This window comes from Loxodonta africana, chromosome 17, assembly GCF_030014295.1.
Source record: "Loxodonta africana isolate mLoxAfr1 chromosome 17, mLoxAfr1.hap2, whole genome shotgun sequence".
NCBI classification, from domain to species: domain Eukaryota; kingdom Metazoa; phylum Chordata; class Mammalia; order Proboscidea; family Elephantidae; genus Loxodonta; species Loxodonta africana.
Window position 1 is genome coordinate 2210983 of NC_087358.1, and position 21079 is coordinate 2232061.

Here is a 21079-nt window from a genome sequence, read left to right on the forward strand (position 1 = left end):
AAATGGAAAAAGAAGGCTATCAGAGAAGAAGCCACTAAAAGAATAAAACGAAAATTAAGGTTAGGCTTGAAGAATGAATAGGAATTACTGAGTAAAGCAGGACGGGGGAGAAATAATCCAACCAGAGGAATCTGAATGTGGTACAAATCGATAAAGCACAAGGGCTTGACAAAACTTTTCGCATGTTTAGGTTTAGTGAGGGAAAAGGCAAGGGCCAGGCTGAAGAGACCTGTAGGGCACCTTTACAAACTTGGTCTTTATATTTTAGATAGAGTGGTATCATGCCATCATTTTCAGCAGCAAAGTGAAAGGATCACCTCTATACTTTAGAGAAATTACTGGCAGCAGCATGGAAGAGCGACAGAGGTAGGTAAGTCCAGATAAAGATAAAAACCACTGCAAAGATTCCAGCAAGAAACTAGAAGAGCCTGAATTAAGACAGAGGCAATGGTAATTTACAAAGAGCGGGACAGGGGCCAACTTGAGAAGGGTAATTAACACAACCGATTAAAAGTATTGATATAGAAAAGATGATTTCCAGTTTTTCACATGTATGTGCAAGGGGTACCATTAACTTAATCAATCAACAATGCAAGAAGATGATCAAGTTTGGGGTTACACAACAAATGAAAAACAAGAGTGTGTCTGGTCATAACACTATCACGTGATAAAACTAAATGAAAAAATGACTCGGTTATCTCTAAGGTCACAGCACTTATTTACTGGAAAATTAACTTCTCTGTTCTCCTCCCTTGGTACTATCTGTACTCTACAGGTAATAGACAAAAGTGAGTTTTTCAGTGTTTCAAAATAACCCAACTTTTTACTTGATGTTTTTTAACTAAAGGGAACGAGAGTAAATCTGGGCACTGCTATCCATACAGATACTGTGCATGCCAAATATATTTATAAAAGAAGGGTATCACCAGGGATAGGAAAAAAAGAGCCATATTAAGAATTCACAAGGTAACTATTATAACATGAGGATAAGGAAAGAAGTTAAAAGTGAGAAACTATAACACGTATTTATACAAGTGTCAACAGTAGCTAACATGTACTGAGCACTTATTAAGTATCAGGTAACATGCTAGTGGTGTACATCCACTTGCATGAGGTCACGCCGCTAAGCGGTGCCAGTGGGAAAGCAAAGTTTTCATATGAAGATTTCTATTATGAAGGCAGTGGAGCTCTTATTAGGACAGTCAATAACAACTTAGGGCACTTCCTGGAAATTCTATTTAAAAAAAAAAAAAAAAACTCGAGAATGAATTTATCTTGAATAACAAAAAAGTAAAATCAAATACTTAGAATTTTCAAGGCATATCAGAATCTTTAGGGGAGACTTTTTTGAAAACCCACCTTGCTCCCTGGCCATGTTCCCACCAGCTTCCCTGAGCATCACTGTACGTGAAGAGAGCTGTTACAAGTGGAAACGTGCTTTTCAAAAGCAGACAGTGTAAAAACAGAAAAAAATGAGAGCATATGTGTTAAATTGCTTTTTCTTGGTTCATGGTAACTTCATTTGGTTGTTAACGTCTCATTTTTCTTATTTCTATGCTTTAAGTCTGTTTGCTAAACGTGCCTGATGAGAAGGGTCACCTAGAGCATTTGTTAAAAATACGTATTTCTAGCATGAAAATTATAATTCTAAGAATTCGTATTAGTAAGCTGTTCCCATTAAGATTCACAATAATTTGGCATATTTAGCAAGCTCTGTGAGGGTTCCATCTTAAATCTAATGAATCAGAATTTTTAGAGGAGAGGGACCGGGATTTATACAAAAATAACTGGGAGTTGTAGCAAAAGTAAGGATCCCCATTCTAATGCACAAATTGATTTAAAATCATTCCTTTTTAAATTATTTTCCAAGAATATATTAACAATTGATTGTTAAAGAGTGATGTCCTTTAATAGGAATAACTACTACTATCCCTTAAACAGAAAGCAAAGATTTTTATTAGAATCATATAAAATACAAAAATATATTTGAAAATACCACCCAAACTAATATTTTCTTCAGTATGTAGCAAAATACATATGGGATCATAAGAACACAAGCAAATAAAAAAAAAAAAAAAATGGAGAGAGAAATAGCAAAAAAGACATTCACCCCTGTTCTGGATTGAACTGTGTCCCCCCAAAATTATGTGTTGTAAGTCCTCACCCTTATACCTGTACATGTGACCCCATGTGGGAACAGGGTTTTCTCTGTTATATTAATGAATCTTATCAGTGCAGGGCTTGCCTTAAAATAATCACTTATTGAGATAAAAAAGGGCAGATCAGGAACCGAAGCAAGGAAGCACAGATGAAGTAAAATAGATGCTAGGTCACGTAAAGATACATGAAGATCACCAAGGAACCAAGGAACAGAAGCTGGAAAGAAACAAGGAGCATCCCCAGAGCTGACAGAGAGAGAGCCTTTCCCTGGAGCTGACACTCTCAGTTCGGACTTCTAGCCTCCTCCACTGGGAGAGAATAAATTTCTATCCATTAAAGCCACCCACCTGTGGTATTTCTGTAACAGCAGCTCTAAGAAACTAAGACACCATTCCCAAAATAAATATTTGCTTTTACCTACCTTGCGTGGTTGAAAATCATACTTCACACAGTGCTGAAAACCTTTTCCTTTGGACTTGAGTGATGTGACTATTAAACAGTTACCAACGAAATGAGCAGAGTAACCAACTCCTTTGCTTGTGCGAAAACTGTAAAGAAAACTGAGACTAGTATAATATCCTCTGCTAAAAAGAACTATATATCTAATACTCATTAAATGAAAATCATTATAAAAATAAAACGTAGTTCTCTGTAGATTAGAAGAGGTATTACATGTGCCAAATATAGACCAAAACATGCAAAAATGTAAAATAATTAAAAGACAGAAATTTAAAACAGGAAAATTTAAGACTATAGAGTCTTTTAAAATTCCAAATTTAAAGGATCATGAAAGCATGTGAACAACCTAATGGTCGCCAAAAGCCTGACAACTACATTTCTTCTATCTTTAAGTCACATCTGCAATTAGCAAACACAGAGCTCATTTACACACAGTTCATGTTTTCAAAAACAACTAGCTCTCTAATTCTGCTATACTTTGAATATTGCTTACGAAATTAAAAAAAAAAAGTCAGAGCTAAGTCTGGCAAATACTGTGGCTAATCAAGCAAAGGAGTACATTTTTAGTCATGACACTGAAAATGTTTTTAAAAAATAAAGGTATCATTGAAATAAATGTGTGATCTCCCAAAATGACCACCCTAAAGTTCAACCACTTATATTGGGAGATTCAGCTGTTTGTTCAGAACTTATCATTGCTATGATCATACAATCTTTTCTAATAGAGCTTACAGGCTAATAAAAGTTCACTTTTTTTTTTACACTCATGTTTCTAAGCCAATCATTGTTCTAAGAGCTTTCAAGATATTCTTTCATTAAATCATATGTGGTAAAAAATATATATATAAATATATTATAATATAATAGTAGGTACTATTACCCTTATGTATGGATGAATACACCAAAAAATAGAATGAATAGTAAGTGGCAAAGCCAGGACTTGAACTCCAGCAGTCTTACTTATTTCAGAGAACTGCAACTATCAACGAGCTAGTACACATAAGCACTTAGAAGGGCTCGTGTGTACTACGGTAAGCACTGAACATCTGATGTTGTTATTAACAACTACACTCAATGTCTGTTACTGAAATACTAAAATTACTAAGCTCTCAGTCATTGCTGATCAGTCCATTCTGCTACTTCTCTACCAAATAATTAATCCTATTTGATTATAATTTCTTACAAAGTATTATTATTAATATTTCAAAAGCATATTTCAGTTGAACCCAGAACAAACTGAGTGAAAAGGTTAAGTGAATTGAATCTGGTAGGAGTATGGCTTTTTTCTCCCCTTGATCAAAGGCTAGCAGTCTTCAGTAAGAACCCATGACTGATCTACTTTGAAGCAGACAAGAGAAAGGTCTGTAAGACCTGACTCTTAGGCTGCAATTGAAAAAAAAAAAATAGTGAGGCAGCCTGTTTAGAATCAAACGAAAAGAAAAACTGATTTAACTGTGTGTTTTTTTGTAATGGTGCAGTGGTTAAGAGCTCGGCTGCGAACCAAAAGGTCAGCAGTTCGAAACCACCAGGCGCTCCTGGGAAACCCTACAGGACAGTTCTGCTCTGTCCTATAGGGTCGCTATGAGTTGGAGTTGATTCAACGGCAATGGGTTTGTTTACATATATACATACATACACACACACTCACAGACATTCTATTTAATGTCACCTTGATACTATATCTTTGCAAAATTGAAGTAATTAAAAAAAAAGTTCTAGAATTAAAGATATTACTTACCAATACAGATAAGGTTTATCCTTATCAACATTAATGTTATTTAATGGATCCATACGAAACCAAGTGTTTAGGGTGAAGCCATTCTGATAAGGCCACTTTGCAATAGGAGGCAATGCAATTGCCTACAGAGAAATGGAAAAAGATATAAAAGTATCAGTTAAAGGAAACTGAGAGGAACTAAGGTCAGATATGGTTTTTACATATTAAAAAACAATCAAGGTATAAATATCTGAAAATCTTGATCAAATATATAAAATAGAAAGAATGATATTATTAAAGTGATCTACAAATATTATGCATTGACACAGAAGTGTTATATTTTCAAAACTCAGTGAACTAAGTTTCATCTCCAGGTTCCATGCTGGTTTTCCCACTTTACTACAAGAAAGCCTCCTGTAGTTTTACCGAGACAGGACCCCTTAGACATACGCCTCAGCGTGTGTAGTTCTCTGAGGTTTACGTTAGCTTTTCAACAACATTTCATTTGATTAAAGGAAGCGCAATGTTTAAAGGCTGACAATGACTATGCTAGAGAATACTAACAGAATCAGTATTGAAAACATAAAAACATTAAGAGATGACGCTCACAGTGCTCCTAAACTGAAACAAAAGAGGGGAAGGCCTGAGATGTAGGAGTCATATCCTTAAACACTGAGATTTATGGCTAAAAATGATTCAGATCCACTCATCAGGAAAGGGATAATATAATAGCAGTCAAATAAAATCCAGCCATTCTATGTGAAAGCGGTTGATTACTTGATTTTAAGAAACATTTGAGTGGATACCCACAATACCTGCACATAAAAGATAATTATCCATTTTGGTTTTTTAAGTGATTTGCTCCCTGTACAAATCCTTCATCTTTATCAAATCTACCCAAATGACTTCCATATTTAAAACTCTTAGCATACAAAATCAAATCAAATTTCTTCAGGCTATACAAGACTCCTGAAACATACTATGGCTCCAACAAACCTTTCAATTCTGTTATCTTACCCTACATCCCAAAGTACTCCTAAATATACCACCTATTTTTTAACACTTGTTGTTCACTTTTCTTTTACAGCTACCTTTTCTTGTACACGATACTGCTCTGTCCAAAAACTTTCTCCCTCCAGTAATCTCCCAGTGTTCCCTCAGACGAGGCTAATATGTCCCTCTTCTGTGAAGCTTTCCTAGACTTCATCCTTTCTTAATTTATCTCTTCACTGTTTTCCTGTAGCACTCAGTACCTAATCTACTAAAGCACCTAAAACTCTTATTGTAACAAGCTGTTTTTGCATCTGTCTACCCACTAGAGAAGGAGCCCTGGTGGCACAGCAGTCAAGGGCTTCAGCTGATAACCAAAACGTAGGAGGTTCGAATCCACCCAGAGGCTCTGTGGGAGAAAGACCTGGTGATCTGGACTTGGCTGCTAAGCAAAACATCAGCGGTTCAAACCCACCAGCCGCTCTTAGGGGGAAAGATGTGGCAGTCTGCTTCCTTAAAGATTACAGCCTTGGAAACCCTATCAGGCAGTTCCACTCTGTCACATGAGGTCGCTATGAGTCAGAACTGACTCAACGGCAATGGGTGAGTTTTCATCCATTAGAGTTCTTCAAAAGTCAGGAATATAATTTACACTCCCAGCATTCGGATTCATGACATAGAAAACACTCAATATGTGGTGAATAAATAATCTCAAAGTAACCATGGATTTATAAGTGCTTGCTGTAAAAAAAGACACACACGTAATTTCAAATGAAGGATGAAACTTAAAAAATGAATAAAAATTTCCCATATAAGTATCTTTTCGGATTTTAATGTTTAAGAAATTAGTTCAGACAGTATAATTGTCAAACACAGCTAATTTTGATTTTTTAAATGGGAAATACCATAAGAAAAAAAAAATCCAAGCCCACTGCCATCAAGTCAATTCTGACTCATAGCAACCCTACAGGACAGAGCAGTACTGCCCCATAGAGTTTTCAAGGAGCACCTGGTGGATTCGAACTGCCGACCTTTTGGTTAGCAGCTGTAGATCTTAACCACTACACCACCTGGGTTTCCAAATGGGAAACAGTTTACCCTAGTTATCATTTTTATTTGCTAGTAAAATTCAAGTCTTGCCAATTGTACTATTTCTCAACACCTTCCTGAGTTTCACTAAAGCAAACTACACTTAATAAAGTCCCATTTTTGGAGGGTACTCCTCAACCTTTTGATTCTAAGTATCTACACAACCAGAGCCCACCACACAATGTATACTGCATCACTACCCTTTTCAACACTTCTAACTCATGCATACATCCCCCCTTAATCAATGCACAGAAGCTCACCTTGCAGAGTAAACCCAGCCTCGTTCACTCCCAAACCATTGGCGCCTTGTTCTCATCACGCATTCCCCAGGTTCCTCAGAGCTCCTTCTAATCCCATAGTGTTAATGATACAGCCTCCAGACTACCTTTTTAATTTTGGACTTAAGTTACCTTCACATTTCCTCCATTACTCTGACACTCTCAGTTGGAGCCAACCCCAAGATTTATGTTCTTTCCTATAGGGTCGCTATGAGTCGGAACGACTCCACCGCACTGGGTTTGGCTATCATAATTTGCAAGAGAAATTATTCCAGCATTCAGATGGTGTGCTTCCACTGAAATATTCCATAGAAAAGTGCACTATTTCCTAATTAAGCAGGTTCATGAAACATACCATAATCATAAAAGGCAAATCTAAATAGCATATTCGTAACGGTCCTAGAGCACAGACAAAAAAAGAAAAAGACCTTATATTAGTCATCCACCTTACGTGAATCACTCTGTAAACTTTAATTAGTTCCCCAAATGAGCAAATGTTATCAAACTGCTCAAATAGAGGCAGCACAGAGCATAGGGAGGGATCTTCACGATACAAAATACAATTCTCAAGGCCTGATATATACGGTTATTTCTGAGGAAAAGAGAGAGGTGTCACAATTTTACTCAACCAGAGGCAAAGCTGTTGGCAGTGGTCCAAACAGTATGTCCTTTCTTGCTGCTACTAAAATGTGGATGAATCACGCTCATCCAAAAGCGATGAGCAAAACACTGTCATGGTAAGGATTTTAGAATGGGCTCCTACCCAGATTTAAGCAGTTCAGTAGCAGAAGTAACACGCCTCAAAAGAAGTGGCCACTGTGCTGAGGACAGGCAAAGTCACGTTCCAGCAGTGATTCTGCTTTATGATCTTGAACAATGTAAAATTGTTGAGGTTCCGTTTCCTCAGCTGTGTAACAGAGATAATAACATCTGTCCTATATAGTTTGTGTGACTTAAATGAAATAACAGTCATAAAAAGTTCTAGTTCCTTCCCTGCTTTCTACTCTCCATAAATATATTCTTCATTCAAACTACCCTTCCAGGAAATGTGTGACTCAGGGAAAAATCAGGCAAAGAAGTGTAGACGGTAAAAGTCCATCAAAATCCCAGGAACAAAAATATTGCACATATACTACTAACAATTTATAAATAAATTTATCTATATGTATTTATATATATACATATACACATACACATGTGTGTACCTGTGTATGCATTATATACTGCTAGAAACATTCATAATTTTGCTGGCTAAATTTTGTTGATTCCATAAATAAGACAGCAGCTTATTTACATTTCTGTCAATACACATCAGTTTCCTTTCCCACTGAGGTATACCAGATGTCAGGTCAGCAGCAGTTTTGCAAAATGCATTTTTAAAAGCTGCAAAAGCCAGAACCTGTGTAAGATAGAAACCTGTCACAGGAGGAAAACTCAAATATCTTCCAATAGGTAGCGACAGAAAAATGGTAAGACTGTCAAAGGCAGAAAATTTGCCAGTCATGGAAAAACCAGGCTATCTTGTCAAGTTCTGGCACTCACAGGTTTTACTGTGTATGTAAATAGAACTACCGCATCTGAGAGATCTCACCACTTTGGGCACTGTGTCAGTGTTTGCTTGGTTAAACACCACAATATACATTTCGCGTTTGTTCTACTCTGACAATTTGCATGTAAAATAGCTAACTTTCACCTGGAAACTAAAATTTTAAAACTTTCTTATTTTTTTTTTTCACAATTACTGGAAATTAGAATTGGAAAAAGATTCTAACAAAAAGTTAAGGAAAGTAGTAAAGTTCGGCAGTTCCTCAAAATGTTACACACAATTACCATGTGACCCAGCGATTCCACACGTAGGTATACACCTAAAAAGAACTGAAAGCAGGAACATAAACCAATAGTAGCGTATCTATGCTCATTGCAGCACCATTCACAATAAACCAAAGGAGGAAACTGCCTAAATGTACGCCCACAGATAAATGGATAAATAAAATGCTATACTTACATACAATGGAAAATTACTCAGCCATCAAGAGAAATGAGGTTCTGATATATGCTATGACATGGATGAACCATGAAAACATTATGCTGGGTGATAAGTCAGCCACAAAAGAACGAATATTATATGATTGTACTCATATGAAATATCTAGAATAGGTAAGTATATAGAGACCAAGGTTTATTATTGTTTACCAGGGTCTGGTGAGAAGCAGAGAGCAAGTGGGAACTATTGCTTAGGGGACGCTGAACTTCCATTATGGGTGATGGAAAAACCTGGAAATGGGTAATGGTGATGGCCGAACAAGATGATGAACGTAATTAATATCACTGAACTGTACATGTGAAGAATGTTGAAATGGCAAACATTTTGTTACATAAGTTGCTATAATAAAAAATTAAGGAAAAAATAAATATTTTTATATATAATTATATGTAATTACATAATTATAATTATATAAGAATTATATAATTATATAAGAATAGTTGAATACTGTCAAGATACTGACATAGAATAATAACCGAAAGCAGCAAATATTTACATAATGTTTATAGTTTATACTGTTTAACTGGTATAGTATTTCATTAGATTTCATTAGAGGCTCACAATAACCCTATCCTAAAACCAAGTGCTATTATTTTACATAAAAGAGAGCCAAGAAACATTAAGGGGTTAGTCCTTCACAGTAAGGAAGAAGAATCAAGAAATCAGGACCAATCCTTCCTGGCAAAAACTGTACACACCGATGGTGCCACCACATCTACACTAACGGTGAAACAAGAAGAGTGAGAAACGTGATGATGATAAGTCTACCTAGACAAAAAGATCAAAATATCAGGAAGGGACTAAAAGGCAAAAGAGTAACACTAAAAATGAAGAGCACTTGTCATCTAACTTCTTCATTTCATTGGATCCTGATACTGGAATCAAACACTCAGGTTGCAAATTCTAAACTTCCTATTTTTATTCATGATTAAAATGAGGTACTAGTTATAGCTTCCTATAAGAGCAACCCTCCAGAATATACTGACATTACAAATTCTAAATAATTAAACAAACAAAAATCTCTCTGGAAGCTCTGGGGAGCAACCAAAAGCAAACAAAAATGCAGGAAAGTCTTTCTTGGGAGAAGTCAAAGCTGCAAGGCGGGTCTCCCATATTGCACTGCTCGTGGCCTGAGGTCAGGCCCAAGTCACCACCACGCTAGGTGGTTAACGCTTAGATAAAAATCCACTACCTTACTGCTATGAAGAAGCAGAAGCAATTTGGGGTGACTACCCAATCAAAAAACCCACCGCTGTCGCATCCATTCTGACTCATAGCACCCCCTTAGGGTTTCCAAGGCTGTAAATCTTCATGGATGCAGACTGCCATGTCTTTCTCCTGTGGAGCTGCTGGCAGTTTTGAACTGCTGACCTTTCAGTTAGCAGTCGATCACTGTAATCACTGCACCACCCGGGCTCCAGGGGTGACTACAGTAGGGGCATATTTAAAGAAAAATTCCGAAAGGAGAGCATCACAGAAGAGAGCCCTACACTCTACATGTAAACTCTGCCTGGATATCAGCTGACCCCTGAACTACACATGCACAGAGCAGACACTAAGCAGTCCAGCTAACGTTTAAGAACTATTCAGAGATTCCAGGTGCTGCCAACCAAAAAAAGAAAAATAATAATAAAAAAAAAAAAAAAGGCAGAGCTTGGAGTTTAAGTCAGCCAATATAAATTCCTGTTCAAAAAAAAAAATCAACAATCTTCAGAGGAACAAAACAGACACCAGAGTCACCCCAAGATATAGCTCACAATGTTCAGAGTAAAATCCAAAATCACCGGGCCTAAGAAAAACAGTCCTATATGCATTGCACTCAAGAAAACAATGTAATCAATGGAGGATCACACTGCTTTGGTCCAGACTGCAGAATTAGTGAACAAGCATTTTAAGCAACTCATATACTATTATGAAGAACATAAAGGAATAATATGCTTTTAATGAAAAGCCAAGTAGGAAATCTCATATTATTTGAAGGTTTAATCAAGACTAAAAGAAAAAATTATATGATCATTCTAATAAAATCAGAAAAGGCATTTGACAAAATTCAACATCTATTCGTGATTAAAAGAAAAAACTCTCAGCAAACTAAAAATAATGTCCTCAACCTGGTAAAACCAAAAAACCAAACCCACTGCCATCAAGTCGATTCCGACTCATAGCAACCCTACAGGAGAGAGTAGAACTGCCTGCCCCACAGGGTTTCCAAGGAGCAGCTGGTGGATTCAAACTGCTGCCCTTTTGGTTAGTAGCCGTAGCTCTTAACCGCTGCACCACCAGGGCTCCCAACCTGATAAAGGACTGTGCAAAAGCCTAATACCAAAAGTACACCTATTAGTGGAATAACACTTTCCCACTAAGGCTGAGAATAAGTCAGGTATGTTACCTTTATTCAGTATCAGTCCTAGCTAACAGAAGAAGACAATAAAAAAGAAATAAAAGAGCATGCAGATTGTAAAGGAAGAAGGAAAACTGGTTTTACTTTATTCACAGATAAAATTATTATCTGTGTAAAAAATTCTAAGGGATCTACTAAAAATCTGCTAGGACTAGGGAGTTTAGCATCATCTCAGAATACAAAATCAATTTACGAAAATGAACTGCACTTCTATATACTAGCAACAAGCATTATGGAATGTTTATGAATAAATTTAACAAACATTGTGCAAAACACATATGCTGAAAACTACAAAACACTGTTAAGAAAAAAAATCAAAGAAAACTAAAGGGAGAAATATACCGTGCTCATGAATTGGAAGACTCAATAATGTTAGTGTATCTACTCTCTCCAAATTTTTCAATAGATTTAACACAACACAATCAAAATCACAAAAGGCTTCTTATGAAATTTGACAAGTTGATTGAACAATCTATATAGAAATGCAAATAACCTAGAAAAACCAAAACATTTTATGATCTTTATAAAAATGAAGAACAAACTTGAAATACTGATAATACTTAATTCCAAGAACTACTATAAAGCAATAATAATAAAGACAACATGATACCAGAATAAGGATAAAAATATAGGGCCGAATGGGGAGTCCAGAAATAGACCAACATGAACATGGTCAATTCATCTTCAAGAAAGGTGCCAAGGCAATCCAAAATGGAAAGGACTGTCTCCTCAACAAATGGTAAGGGAACAATTATACATTTATATGCCAAAATACATACACACACACACACAAGCAAAAGGAATCACAGACATAAGTTTTAAGAGCTAAAACTTCTAAAAAAGGAAAAGAAAAAAAAAATGTGACCTTGATTTAGACTGACTTCTTAGGATACAAGAGTATATACATTTTTAAATGTTTTAATTGGACTTCATCAAAATTAAAAATCTTTTCTACTTCAAGAAATACTGTTAAGAATTATAAAAATAAGTCACATATTAGGAAAGATGTGAAAAGTACATATGGAATAAAGGAACTTTCATCACAAATATATAAAGAATTCTTAGGATAGTAAGACAAACAATCCAACGTTTATAAAGGAACAGAAGATTTGAACATATGCATCACAAAAGAAGATACAAGAGTGCCCAACAAACACATGAAAAAAAGTCCAACGTCATCAGCCATGAGGGAAATGTAAATTAAAACTACAATGGGATACCATTACACAACCACTTAAATGCCTCAAATTAAAAGGCTGACAATACCAACTTTGTCAAAGATGTGGTGCAACCTGGGTGCTCATTCACTGCTAATGGGAATCCAAAATGGTACCTCCACTTTGGAAAGGAATTTGGCAATTTCTCATGAAGTCCAACATACCCTTATCACAAAACTGAGCAGTCTCATTCTTAGGTATTTACCCAAGAAATAAGGAAACTTTCTGATATGTCCTCACAAAGACCTGCACTCAAATATCCATAGCATTGCATCTCAATACACATGACTTACAAAGTAAAATAAATTTTAATATACCACCACCAAAAAAAATGTTCATAACAGTTTTATTCACAATAGCCAAACACTGGAAACCCAAATGCCCATGATGAATGGATAAATCGTGGTATATCCCTAAAATGCAATACTATTCAGAATAAAAAGGAACATGACAAACTATGGGGTACAGGCTACAACAATATAAATGATCTCAAAAGCATTATGGTAAGTGACAGAAGCCTGACACAAAAGAGTACATACTGTATGACTGTATTTTATGAAATACTAGAAAAGGCAAAACTCTAAATCAGAGGTTGCCAAGGACCAGAGCTGGGGAAAGAGGATTGGTAGCAAATCACTCAGGAGATTTTGGGGAATGACAGAAATTTTCTGTATCATGACTGTGGTGATATTCATTGTGAAAACTCACCAAATTGTCCTTGCAAAATTGGCAAATTTTATTCTATGCAAATTATTCCTTAATAGACCTGACTTAAAAATTATAAAAATAAAAATGTATTTAAAACTTACCGCAGCACTGCAACCAGGGAAATTGAAAAAAGTATCAGGACCATGTCTTTGTGGCATCTGATTAAGAACTGATAATAATTTTACTGCATGTCTTGGCTAAGGAAACAATAAAATAAAGAAATGTCACTGTACAAATTTAGCAACAATACTTAATACAGCATGTTAGTCACTGGACTGTTTTCTAACTAAAGGCAAAACTAATTTTAAATCATTTACCAAACTCTTTAAGAGGAACATTCAATTTCCATTTAAAATTCAAGTTCATGGTCCTCTAGAGACAAACTGTGTCGAACATTAAGTACTAATGTACTGATATTAATTCCCTCTGACCACAGCTTACCCAGATTCCACTTTCTCCTCGAAGCATGCTGAACAAAAGCTTCAACTCCTTGACAGTGATGCTGTAGCTGGCAAGAACCCCCAACATATCAACTAGAAGATCTTCAAAGGAAAATAAAGTTATTCTGAACTCTAGTCATAAGTTGCCATCTGTCAAGGTAATATACTTTTTGAAAGAGCAAAAACTGTAGATTGTCATTTCTATATATTTATAGACAGATGTCTAAAATATAGCTAATGTCCTCATGAATAACCAATCTAATAAAAAGATAACAGTTACTAAGTCATCAGATAACCAACAATATTTTATTTGAATTATATAATGTCTCTATTAGTTATGCCATTCCAATTAAGCTTTCTCAGCAAATACACAAAATAGGTTTTATATATTCCCAAATTTATATACATCTGCTAAATGCAGAGAAAATGAGGCAAAATTATGCAAAGGTACAAAGATTTAACATGGCAAACTGGTTCTTTTCAAAATTAAAAAGTGAGGATCGATCATATTTTCTTTCAGAATTATCTATTCCTAATAAAATATATTCTGGAAATATTGCTTGGCCTATAGTGTTTAAGCACTTACTTCATTCCTGGCATTATTTCAAATGGTTTACATATATTAATCTCACTAATCCTCATAACAAGCCTATGAAGCAGGCACTGTAATTATTCCCTTTTAAAATGAGGAAATTAGGGCACAGATAATTTAATCCCGTTGCCCAAGAACACTTATCTATTAGGTGGGAGAGTGATGATGCAAACCCAGGCAGTAGGGCAGAGCCCTCTTTCCTACCCACTGGTCCGTAAGTGAAAGCATAAGTGCATTACCGGGGACATCCACTGGGTTCACACCTACGTTTATGCGCCTAAGAGACACACCAACCAGCTCACCAAATAATGAGAAAAATCATACATTCAATTTTCTTGTCCCAGATAACTGTCTGACCTCTAGACATCGTGAGTGGTACCTCTGCCAATCATTCTTTTCAAAATTCTAAAGTCCTTTCTAAGAACTCAAGATGTTACACAAGCTATTACAAAACACTATACAGACATACATACTCTAAACAGTTTATCATCAATTAATAAAAAGTTTAGGATAAGTTCAAATAATTAGTTATTGACATATAAATTATATTATCCAATATCACAGATTAATAATTGAAATTTGAGACTTTGAAAAATATTTATTATTTATATATGTCAAAAAGAGAAATTTAGTATGGTTATTTTCATCAATAAATAATTAATTCTTTCTTAAAGCCACAATAAATTAGCAATTTCTATGATAAAACTGTGACAATGGACATGGCTTTTTTTTTTTTTTTTGAAAGAGAGCATTTTAACAAAATAAAGAGCTTCCCCATTCAAGTAACATACATTTTCATAACTGCTACATATTTGCTAGGGGTCTGTTTCTAAGAAAAAAAAAATCAAGTCCCTTAAAAACCCTGAATTAGTATGAAACATTCTAAAGCATCTGGTTGTACTGGCAACCTGACTTCACTGATGGCTCCTTAAACGTTGACCTACAATTTTTTTTTTAATTGAACTTCTGTTTGTAAACCCTCACCCATTTCCTACGTATGCTACCAAAAAGTGCCTTATTACGTTAGTATTTAATTAAAGGAAATTTCCTATTAATTGTACATATAACATAATCAAGCAGTGCAGTTTAATTTTATTATAGCAGGTTTTCTTTTATAGGAAAACAAGATTTAAAATAATTCATAATATGAAATAGCTAAAAATTCTTTGATCATTTTACTATATGCATGCAACCACAGTCCAGTGATTTTTTCACTTTATTAAAAAAGAAAAGGAGCTCTTTAACATAGGAGCCCCAGTGGTACCATGGTTAAGCACTCCGCTGCTAACCAAAAGGTCAGCAATTCAGACCCATCAGCAGCTCTGTGGAAGAAAAGGTCTGGCAAGCTGCTGCCGTAAAGATTAGAGCCTACAAAACTTTATAGGGCTGTTCTCCTCTGTCACATGGGGTCACTATGAGTCGGAATCTACTGAGTGGCACCCAACAACAACAAATTTAATATGCTTTGCCATTTCCAGAAATGAAAAACTAGAAGTGATTAGTAGGGCCTTCAGCAGTTCGAATCCACCAGGCACTCCTTGGAAACTCTATGGGGCAGTTCTACTCTGTCCTATAGGGTCGCTATGAGTCAGCAAATCAATTCAACAACTTTTTTTTTTTTTTTGGTTTAGTGGGGCCTTCTGTCTTGGAGGAAGTACACCTAGAATGCCCCTTAGAAGCGAGGATGACGAGACTTCGTCTCATGTACTTTGGACGTGTTATCAGGAAGGGCCAATCCCTGGAGAAGGACATCATGTGTGGTATGCATGAAGAGGTCAATAAAAGAGAAGAAGACACTTAACAAGATGAATTAACACAGTGGCTGCAAAAATAGGCTGGAGCACAACGATTGCGAGGATGGTGCAGGACCCGGCAATGTTTCGTTCAGTTATATGTAAGGTCGCTATGAGTCAGCACCTAAGAACAACAGTGGGGCCTTCTAGGAGTCCTGGTGGCATAGTAGTTAAAGTGCTCAGAAGCTAACCAAAATGTCTCCGCTCCACAGGAGAACAATGTGCGGTCTGCTTCCATAAAGATTATAGCCTTGGAAGCCCTATGGCGCAGTTCTGCTCTGTCCTATAGGTTCGCTGTGAGTCTTGATCAACATTCAACAACAATGGATTTTGGTTTAGTGGGGTCTTTGTTTCTTCATTAGCATGCTATCTGAATTTTAATTTCCATAATGAAAAGGTAGGAGTACTTTTTTCTGATGTTCATTCTCTTTTCTCCTATATGCGCATTACCAGACTCTACCGGAGAAAAATGTTTAAAATAACATAAAGTGAAAATTTACTGTTACCAATATTATTATTACTAAGATGAAGGGAGAAGAGAATTAAGGAGTTTTATATAACAGAAAAGGTCAAGATAAGAACTTCTATGGTACTATCACTCTACATCTCAGTGTTAATAAATTATGTACCAGTAAACTACAATGCCTAGAATTCTAGCTCATTCTCCAAACTGTACTCTATAAAGTGGTAGCCACTTTACCTGCTTAAAAAAAAAAAAAGGCTCAAGCCCAGACATGAAGATTTAAAGATTACATGATGTTCTACTATATAACATATGCACATATAATTTTATAACATATAAACTCCTTTTAAACAACTACTTGAATTTACAGATACGGTACCATACCTTTTTTAGAAGAGTTTTAAAGAAATTTAAGATTGAATATCATTTTTACCACGTTAACCCTTAGTGTACAATATACAGAATCCTAACTCATTCTAAACAGAGATAAATGTCCTCTTGAAAGCAATTAGAAATGATCTCAATAAACTCTACAGAAAAAAAAAATTAATATTATTTCAATTCAAATAAACATTCTTCTTTTACCCATTCTTCATTATATTCTTTCTCGTTTGAAGTTTTTGTTCCATAAATATTAAGATTCATTAAATGCATGAGTCAAAATGTTAGAGAGTTTTCTAATATCTGAACTACTTTTAAGAAGCTGAAAACTGTTAAGGGGCCAAATAAGCACTTTAAGAATTAGCAAAACTCTTTATGTCAGAAGATACTTATGCTGAAGATTTATGGCTTGAGAGAATTAACATTTGAAACTGTAAACTTATTTTCTGGGAACAGCTGTTACCCTGGGGCCATGCTTTCACAGTGTTTCTACAGAAGGCATCTATCTAACCACAAAGGAAAATGAGCTTGTGTAAAGGGTGGAGAGTGAGAAATCACAGATTTCAACGTTATCGTTTGAACTGATCTACAGCAAGCATAAAAATTAGTATTTTTATCCTGAAATTGTATGCAAATTATGTTCTACTTCATAATATGTCTGTATTTATTTTAATATAAAAGTATCCCCTTAAAATAACTAAAGTGAAATGGACAGTTCAGAAAGATCCCTCACGTGAATCCTCAGGCTTTTAGTGCCTCCTGTCAATGGTCCACACAGGCCAGCCTGCAGGTGTGGAGCCAGGAGAGTCCGGTAAAGTGCTCACTATACTGCTGTGGACACTCAGTGTACTACACAGAAAACTGCAGTGTGTATTGAGATCTTTCAGTTATGTAAAAGTTTAGTGAAATACTACATTCAGTTACTTTTCTGATAGACGTTACAGCACTTATCCCGCTGTACTGAAACTTTCTAAAACCTGGCAAAATAAAATCAGAAGTGGTATTTGTCTAATCCAGAAGAAATCCTCTTCCATTCTTCAACTTTTCCCTTAACATCAAGGACATTTCTATTTACCTATTTTAAATCAAGATAGTTTTAATAAATCTATATTATTTATTGAATATAAAGGAAAATACTTGAATATTTATAAACACTTAAATGATACTTCCTATCACATAACCCCATACCTGCTATCATGTCATCTACAGCACTCATTTTCAGCAACACTTGTTCAATTAGCCCAACTTCTGTGCTAGTCTGTAAATTCCGGACACTTTTTCGTAGAATGGCTGTAAACATGCTCCATATTTCTGCTTGACATGTGACATCACAGTGTTCCAAAAGCTCTGTCATACATGTGATACTCTCAGCATCCTGGATAATAAAGTTCATCTCCAAGTCAAACTCTCCACCAACCAGCTGAAATTAAACAGAAATAATAAGGTAATGTGAAGGGTTATTTACAACAATAAAATTAAATAATACCAAAAATTCAACTACCAAGAAAGCATAGCTACTCTAAAATGCTCAAGTCTTCTAGCCTAAAATGAATTTCGATCAAAGGTTTGAGGGCTTCAGATAAGTAAAGGGAGTTATAAAAGCTGAAATCAGTAAACGCAATTTTTTTAAAAAATGGCACGAGGCGGTAAACAGAGAGCACAGAAAACTGAGTGGGATTAGGACAAATGACTAAAAAAGAAGGATTTGGCCTTTAAAAGTGATAATCACTAGAAGATACAGAGTTCATTAAGAGTAAATTTTAAGACATGAAATTCATTTTCTCTTTTGATGTTGCTAAACTGACAGATAAAAGCATTATAACAGAAAAAGAATACCTAGTTCTTTGTACACAAAACGGAGAAATATGAACCTCCGTGTACACAAAATGGAGAAACATAAAACTGATAATAACACAACCTACGGTCAATGTTGAAATGATGTAATGAATGTTCAAAAAGGGTTTAACAGAGTAACACATAAGGTCTTGTAATAGCCTTTTAAAAAAAACCACAAACGTGAAGGAATAAGGAGACTGTATTTAAAGGTAACATAAATGACTACAGGTATTATACCAAATGAGTCAAGAGCTGGCTGCACCACATGCTACTTTATGCACCAAACCTGTTGCCATCAAGTCTATTCCAACTCCCAGCAACCCTATAGGACACAGTAGAAGTCCTCCATAGGGTTTCCATGGAGTGGCTGGTAAATTTGAACTGCTGACCTTTTGGTTAGCAGCCAAGCTCTTAACCACTGCGCCAAAAGGGCTTCACTTTTTAAGTACAGCAATAGACAATACACATACAATAAAAGAAAGAATTTTTTTTAATTTTTTTATTGTACTTTAGATGAAGGTTTACAGAACAAACTAGTTTCTCATTAAACAGTACACATATTGTTTTATGACCTTGGTTACCAACCCCACGACATGTCGACACTCTCCCTTCTCAAGCCTGGGTTCCCTCTTACCAGGTTTTCTGTCCCCTCCTGCCTTCTAGTCCTTGCCCCTGGGCTGGTGTGCCCCTTATTCTCATTTTGTTTTATGGGCCTGTTCAATCTTTGGCTGAAGAGTGAACCTCAAGAGTGACCTCATTACTGAGCTGAAAGGATGTCCAGGGGCCATACTCTCAGGGTTTCTCCAATCTGTCAGGCCAGCAATTCTGGTCTTTCTTTTTGATTTAGAATTTTGTTCTACACTTTTCTCCAGTTCTGTCTGGGACCCTCTGTTGTGATTCCTGTCAGAGCAGTCAGTGGCGGTAGCCAGGCACCATCTAGTTGTACTGGACTCAGTCTGGTGGAGGAACGTGGTAGATGTGGTCCATTAGTCCTTTGGACTGATCTTTCCCTTGTATCTTTAGTTTTCTTCATTGTTCCTTGCTCCCAAAGGGGTGAGACCAGTGGAGCATCCTAGATGTCTGCTCACAGGCTTCCAAGACCCCAGATGCTACTCACCGAAGTAGAATGTAGAACATTTTCTTTATAAACTATGTTATGCCAATTGAGCTAGATGTTCCCCGAGACCATCGTCCCCACAGCCTAGCAATTTGGTCCCTCAGGGATTTTGGATGTGTCTATGGAGTTTCCATGACCTTGCCTTGGACAAGTTGTGCTGGCTTCCCCAGTATTGTGTACTGTCTTACTCTTCACCAAAATTACCGCTTATCTATTGTCTATTTAGTGTTTTTCCATCCCCAGTCCTCCTCCCTCTATTTATATCGATACTCCTTTGATTTTCTGTTGATCAAATTACACATGAATTATTATATTCTGTTCTAAGCATTATTCTTGAAGAATAACCAACAAACTGGATATCCTTGTGGTCTACAGAAAGGAAGAATTAGGAAGAAAATTATAGCCATATACGAAATGCCTGACAAATCTGAAGTCATTCATTCAACAAATATTTTATTTATTAAAGATTGTCTTCCACTTACTGTTCAAGGCACTAGGGATAATAAGTAGATGAGATAAAATCCATGCACTGATAGTGCTAAAGTCCGGGAATAAAGATGCGTGTATATATGTACATATCTATGTATAGCCTAACTTATTCCAGAAAAGGTTGAAGTTGACTTTCAAAGATACATAAAACATAAAAAAGATATAAATTGTGAGTAGTTGAGAAAGAAGAGGCAAAGGACAAACAAGACTGGGGACAGATAGAATAGAATTAGGAGTAAAAAGCAGAATTAGTCTTCTATTGCTGAAAACCCAAAAAACCAAACCCGTTGCCATGGAGTTGATTCTACCTCACAGCAACCCTATAGGACAGAGTAGAACTGCCCCATATGGTTTCCAAAGGACGCCTGGTGGATTCAAACTGCTGACCTTTTGGTTAGCAGCCGTCGCTTTTAACCACTACACCACCAGGTTTCCTTCTGTGACTGAAAGTGTCCACGAATAGCTGGAGCGCAGGATATGATACAAATAATAATAATATCGTCTAACCATACATGGCATTTAGTACTATTCTAAGTGCTTTCCATATATGAAATAAATTTAATACCAAAAACCTCATGAGAAACAAGCTATTATTATCTCCATTTTACGCAAAAGGAAGCAGGAACACAGAGAGTTTAACTTGAAAAGGCGATAACTAGTAGGGAGAGGGCCCATGATCAAAACCCAGGTAGTCTGTCTTCATGTAAGTCCATACAAGCAATCAAATCTCATTTAAGAATATTTTTAAATACTTCTTACAGATTTTTAAAAAACAATTTTCTCTAAAGTTTAAAATATTATACTCTGTATATGTTTCTCTGTAACACCTCTAATATTCAACTTTATAAGCAACTAGCCCTTATGCTAATTCTGACCTTTTACTGAATTAGCTTTCTTCTCCAGCT

The 21079-nt window shown here is 35.9% G+C and overlaps 1 protein-coding gene across 5 annotated transcripts in view; it reads right to left on the reverse strand.

The window, feature by feature from the left end:
* NBEA (neurobeachin) overlaps positions 1 to 21079 on the reverse strand; it is a 914947-nt gene that overhangs the window by 801193 nt on the left and 92675 nt on the right. For all 5 annotated transcript variants that reach the window (XM_064269920.1, XM_064269919.1, XM_064269917.1 and 2 more), the window contains exons 2-6: positions 17921 to 18152; positions 13505 to 13605; positions 13165 to 13260; positions 4358 to 4479; positions 2582 to 2708 (exon numbers count right to left, since the gene is read on the reverse strand). In XM_064269920.1, the coding sequence (XP_064125990.1) occupies positions 2582 to 2708; positions 4358 to 4479; positions 13165 to 13260; positions 13505 to 13605; positions 17921 to 18152 (678 nt within the window). The remainder of the gene's footprint in view (positions 1 to 2581; positions 2709 to 4357; positions 4480 to 13164; positions 13261 to 13504; positions 13606 to 17920; positions 18153 to 21079) is intronic.